Genomic DNA, 6691 nt, shown 5'->3' with positions numbered 1-6691 from the left:
GAAATGATCGCCTCCTGGCTATTTCATCCCATATTAAATTGTTTATTTATATAATATATGAGACAAACAAAAAAAAAGAAAACCCGCTGAGTTTCTTTCGCCGGTTCTTTTTAGGTCAGGGTATTTTCTTTTCCGAATCGGTGGTAGTGTTTCAATTGACCATCAATAAGAAAGTGTAATGCTTCTATGTATATTGAATAAAGTTATTTGAGTTTGAGTTATGAGTTTCTTTTTTTTTTTATTTAAAATACAACATCCACAGGCTCGCAGATGCCCGTGCCTTTTTTTACATTTTATATTCAATTACATTTTGGCGTTTTATATTTATACTAAACATCAGCAGATCTTCGCTGGAAATCATTTTTGTCGTCTTCTTGGGAGACGTGGCCCACACTGATTTTTTTTTTAAATTTATTATTCAAATCAAATCAAATCAAATCAATTTTATTCAAGTAAACTTCATAATGAAGCGTTTTTGAATCGTCAATAATCAAATACTACCACCGTTTCGGAAAGCAGCTTCTAGCGAGAAGAAACGGCAAGAAACTCGCATAGTTGCTCTTTTCAAATAAACACATTTACAATGCTGTTATTGACAGTAATTAGCGTCCTATGATGGAACCCGAGCCTAACTCCAGGCGTTTCTTTCTAAAAAGTACTCTTTTAATGAATAGTATGATTTATTTATTAATTTAGTCTTAATAATATTTTTAAATTTTGAAAATGGTAAATTGATTATATTTTCCGGTATCTTATTATATATGCGTATACCATTGCCCAAAAACGTTCTATTTACCGTATGCAAACGGAAACTGGGGGTTACAAGTTTATTCTTATTTCTTGTATTAATAGTATGTACATCAGCATTGATAGAATAATTTTTAATATTCTTTTGTATAAAGATTATATTATCATAAATATATTGTGAAACAGCCGTTAATACACCTATTTCTTTAAATTTTTCGCGTAATGATGTCCTGGAGCTAATATTGTAAATAGATCGGATAGCTCTTTTCTGTAGAATAAAAACAACTTCAATCTCTGCTGCATTACCCCATAACAACATTCCATATGACATAATACTGTGAAAATTACTAAAATAAACTAGTCTAGCAGTACTTATGTCCGTAAGTTTTCTAATTATTTTTATTGCATAAATGGCACTACTTAGTTTTCTTGCCAGGGCATACAAATGGGTGCCCCACTGCAGTTTGGAGTCAAGGGTTATCCCTAAAAAGACCGTCGACTCAACAAACTCAAGCCTTTCATTTTTCAAAGTTATTGCAGAAGGATTTGATTTGACATTTGGCAAGGAAAACAAAACACATTTAGTCTTTTTAGCATTTAGTACTAAATTATTTATGTCAAACCAACCAAGAACCCGCGACAGGGCACTGCTTACAACGTCATAGTTGTTTATTTTTCTATCAAGTTTAAAAATTAGGGATGTATCATCTGCAAACAGTACAATATCGCAAGTATTTTTTACGAAATAAGGTAAATCATTTATATATATTAAGAACAAGAGAGGTCCCAAAATTGAACCCTGTGGTACACCCATTTGCGCCACAGCGCCATTTGATTTTGCACCATTAACCACAACCTTCAAAACTCTTTCACTAAGGTAGGAGGAAATTAATTTCAATGCAGGGCCCCTGATACCATAATATTTAAGCTTTTCTAGGAGAATATCATGCCTAACGCAATCGAAAGCTTTTGATAAATCACAAAAAACTCCAATAGCGTTTTGCGACTTTTCCCATGCATCATAAATGTGCTTAACAAATGCTACACCCGCATCAGCAGTCGAGCGACCCTTAGTAAAACCAAACTGTTGAGAATGCAATAGCTTATTCGAGTTAAAGTATAATAGCAATTGATTAAGCATGACTTTCTCAAAAATTTTACTTAATACTGGCAAAATAGAGATCGGTCTGTAATTGTTTGGATCATTTTTATCACCGGACTTAAATAATGGGATTACTTTACTTAATTTCAACATATCAGGAAAAATACCAGATTGTACGCATTTATTAAAGATTATAGCTAAATAAGGAGCCAAGTCAACAATTACATTGTTAATAATTATGACTGATAAATCCCAAAGATCACAGGTTTTTTTCAGATTTAATGTTTTAAATATTTTTAATATTTCGTACGGAGTTATATTCTCAAAAGAAAATTCTAACTCATTCTGGGGAACATAACATTTGAGTAGGTCTAAAGCGTCATTAGGAGACGCATTAAGTCCTTTAGTAATATTTAGAGGAATATTAGAGAAATATTCTTCGAATTCATTGGCCACATCTAGATCTTTGCCTACAATTTTGCCTTTTATACTAAGGGATAACTGCCCTGCATCAAACTTCAACCTACCTGTTTCCGAACTTATAATATCCCAAGTAGTTTTCATTTTATTATTAGATTTTAAGATTTTATTTTTAATATGCAACGAACGAGCTGTTTGACAAACTTGTTTAAATAACTTGGAATATTCTTTAACAAAATTGATAAATTTACAATCACGATTATATTTCTTAAGTTCATATAGCTCATACAATTTATTTCGACTTATATAGATACCGGTAGTGGCCCAGTCTGAGAACTGCATTTCATTGTTTTGATAAAAGGTTTTTAACTGAAATATTTTATTGAATTCGTTATTAATTAGTTGTAAAAGAGAATTATATAAAGAGTTGGGATCATTTGAGCTGAGATTCAATTTTGGAAGGCTACAGTGTAAAGCATTATTGAAGTTGATTAAACCTTTCACAGTAATTGGCCTACAAGTGATTTTTCGTTTCTTTTGATTTTTTTTTATACCTATTGACACCATTTGGCCAAAGTGATCTGATGTAAGGTTTGATAAGATTTTCTTATTAACGGCCTCACAACTACAAAACACGTTATCTATGCAGGTTGCGGAAGTCGCTGATATTCTTGTAGGTTCACAAAATATGTTATTTAGATTATAAGATTGAAATAAATTTATGAACCTAGTACTTATGGAAGATTGCACTAAAATGTCAATGTTAAAATCTCCACAAATAACTATATTCTTTCGCCCAGTACAGACTCGCTTAAGGGCGTCCTCCATCACACATTCAAAAAGGTTAAAATCCGATTGTGGAGGTCGGTATACGCACATAGCTATAGTATGCTCGAGTTCCACGCATGACAGTTCAACAGTGCGCTCTATTGAAAGATCCACAATGTCTTTTCGCTCTTTACAATGTATATTCTGTTTTGTGTATATTAATGATCCTCCGTGTTTAGTTAATTTTCTAAAGAACGCACTTGACAATTTATAGTTATTAATACTAGGTGGTAGCTGATGTGACAAGATCCAATGTTCGCTAATACAAAATATGTCAATATTATAGTACTTTAAAAATAATTCAATTTCGTTATCTTTGCTGGATAAGCTCTGTATATTCTGATGTACAATACTAATAATATATTTACAGTGCTTATCCGTTGTCTTATTGCTTAGTTTTTTAATTTATTATTGTTAGTAGCACAACTACTAATCAAGGGTATAATATTTTTTTTAATTGTAGTGTCTACAATTGGATCAAATATATTGTAAGCTAACAATGTAGCTATATGTCGTTTATATTTAAGTGGCAGGTACATTGTATCCTTTGTCAGCTTAAAGTTAAATATAAATTTATTTATGTCAAAATTAATAAATACGTCACTATGACGGCATGTCATGCTATGTAAAAATAGATTTAAATTATAGATGTAATGTATTAAATAATATATACTAATGTATAATAAATAATATATAAACTATAATAAATAATATATAGCAGTATATGTGTTCGGATTACTACAATCCAGCGGGTCCTGGTCCGCGTTTGATCAGAGAGAGCAAGGCCTCGGCGACTCTGATGTCGCGTTTAACCAGTTATGAGTTTCAGTAGGCATAGTCCGGGCAGCATTGACTTAGGTACACATAGTACCAGATGCGGTGTCCGGTACTAAAACTTTGAGCACTGGGTTAGGGTCAATTAACCTCAACTTATTAAGCCGATTACGAGCAAGCAAGAGAAAAGGACGTTGAAAGGAGCGATTTTTTTTATTACTATAAAATTGGAACAATTTAAACTGAGAGAGTCATAAAAAGACATTATTGCTTATATTGACCCTTTGTTTACTGCATTAAATAATTATTTAATATTAATAACCGACTTTTATGTTTTATTCTGAAAAAGTTTGACGAAAATTATATTACAAATAGCATAACAGCTAGTTTTTGTCATGTCATTTCGTTTACTCTTTACTAGATTTACCTAAGAGGGAGTAGTACAACCGACATGTCGACATTAATCACTCACATATGTGCGACAACTGCTCGACCGTCTCGGCTTGATCGCCCAATTAACTCCAAAAAATGAATAATAGTAATCAATTGGTATTCTAACACGAAAACATTGTTATCATTATAACTGGCCGTGTCCTTTGGTTTGAATTAAAATTTAATAAATGGACACCAAAACTGCGGCAAATGGTTAGCGGAAAATTATGACATTTTATTATTATACATTTATTATTACAGGGCATGATTTGTCTGACTGACTGACCGCAATTGTTAGTGTTTTTCCTCGCTTGAATTGAACAAGACGATGATTTGCACAGTATTGATTGTACTCGCCGTTATTATAGGTTTTCGTTTATATTTAAAACTAAGTATAAAGAAATGTGTATGCCGAACTTCAATGAAAGGCAAGGTCGTCATCGTTACGGGAGCCAGCAGCGGCATAGGATATCACACTGCAAAAAAGCTGGCGCTGCGAGGAGCTCGTACGATACTCGCCTGTCGGAGCATACAGCGTGGAAGATCAGCTCAGGAAGCTATAACAGCTGCGACAGGGAATCAGCAAGTCATATTCAGACAGGTAGACTTATGTGATCTGGCTTCGATAAGAAAATTTGCAAGTGATATCCTAGAAACAGAAGACCGTCTCGACGTTCTAGTCAATAACGCGGGAGCGTGCTCCTTCGCCGACCGCTACACGACGGATGGACTTCTGGAAGGCATGCAAGTGAACCACTACGGACCTTTCCTACTCACCATGCTATTGCTGCCGCTGTTGAAGACGTCGCGACCGAGCAGGATCGTCAATGTCAGCTCTTTGATATACCTATTTGGATTTGTAGATTTAGGCACAATTAATAAAGCAAAATTTAATAGAGTAGTTCTGTACGCTAATAGCAAGCTGTGCAACCTGGTGACACATCTAGAGCTCGCGCAGCGACTCGATAAATCTGGAGTAGTAGTGAATTCTGTACACCCTGGAATAATTCTGACGAATATTTTGAGCGAAGGCAACTTCCTTTTCAGAATGTTCTTCAAAGTGTTGTGCTGGTTTAACAGTAGAACAGCTGAAGATGGCTCGGAGACGGTGGTGCACGTGTCAGTGGCCCCGGAGTGCGCGAACGTTACGGGCAAACTGTTTGTGGACTGCAGAGAGCGGTCTCTGTTGTCGAGGGTAAACGATACCGTAGCTGCCGAGCTCTGGCGCGTGACTGAAAGGTCCGTGGGATATAAAGGATATTAAAATCAGTGTAATAAATTAGCGAAATCATTTTTCTTTTGAACATTAGCTGTAAATATGCAAGTTGTTAAAATGTGAATGGTGTTAAGTACATTATCTGCATAATAAGATTAGATTTCCACATCACGATACACATCGGGACACGACGTTGCAACGTGCCGCGATGAACTAAAATATTTGTAACTAGCTGTTTCCGCGACCCTGTACGCCTTTGAAAATAACAAAAAAAAATATTGTAGCGTAAGTTATTCCCTATTATATATGTTATCTGCTAGTAAAAGTCCTGTCAAAATCTATCCTGCTGTTTCAGAGATTAGTCGGAATAAACAGCCAGGCAGACCGACAAACATTGTAAAAAATATTATTTTGTTATATGTACCGTTTATAAATACATATGGATTGAGTAAAAAAAGGCTATTTTAATATTACAAACAGACATTCCAATTTTATTATATGTATGGATGATATGATTATATACATTTCAAGTTTAACTTCAAAATAAAGAAAAACCTCCATATGATTTAATATTACATAACTCTCCTTCAACGCTGTCGCTCTTACAGTTCGGTACTCAGGTAACGGTTAAGATCTTATAAGTATACTAGCTATTACCCGCGACTTTGCGTGCTTGGACATTGGTTATAAATAATTTAACAGGCTAATTTAAAATAATACGTTAATTTCAGACTTCTCTTTAAACCACATTAGTTTAGCTCACTCTCCAACAGGCGATTTAGGAGTTTCCATGGGAAATGTCTCCTTCTAGGTCTACTCCGGTCATTTGAAAGATTTGAACATGTGCTTTATTACTTGTCGTAGCAAAGTAGAATATAAGCGTGAATTGTACTTTTAAATTGAAAAAATTTAAAAGGTATTCCGCGTATTAAAAATATATTCGTTGAATATACACTGTTTCACTTCCCTCTGTCACCCAGTGATAACTTCAGCCTCTAAGACAATACGACGGAGTGCCGTAACTGTTACTCATTTCTAATCAGTGCCCCAAAAATAAAGATTAATGTTTCTACCTTAAAAATGATAGACTTACACACAAATTTTCAACCCTTTATTCACCCTCTCTAGGGGAAGAACATCCAGAAACGCTTTAATACATATCTACGCAGTTT

At 34.3% G+C, this 6691-nt stretch overlaps 1 protein-coding gene across 1 annotated transcript; it reads left to right on the top strand.

The window, feature by feature from the left end:
• The first annotated feature begins 4229 nt into the window (after nt 1–4229).
• On the top strand, nt 4230–5886 carry LOC124531888 (retinol dehydrogenase 11-like). The gene has a single exon (XM_047106457.1). It carries the CDS (start codon nt 4632–4634, stop codon nt 5565–5567), a length of 936 nt encoding a protein of 311 aa, XP_046962413.1. The 5' UTR covers nt 4230–4631; the 3' UTR covers nt 5568–5886.
• The last annotated feature ends 805 nt before the right edge of the window (nt 5887–6691 follow it).

This window comes from Vanessa cardui, chromosome 8 (assembly GCF_905220365.1).
Source record: "Vanessa cardui chromosome 8, ilVanCard2.1, whole genome shotgun sequence".
In the NCBI taxonomy this organism is placed as follows: Eukaryota; Metazoa; Arthropoda; class Insecta; order Lepidoptera; family Nymphalidae; genus Vanessa; species Vanessa cardui.
The sequence above is the reverse complement of the archived record's forward strand: the minus strand, read 5'-3'. Positions and strand labels throughout refer to the sequence as shown.

Excerpts from the sequence above, each read along its gene's own strand:
- LOC124531888 (XM_047106457.1), top strand. The coding sequence starts at position 4,632 with ATGATTTGCACAGTATTGATTGTACTCGCCGTTATTATAGGTTTTCGT.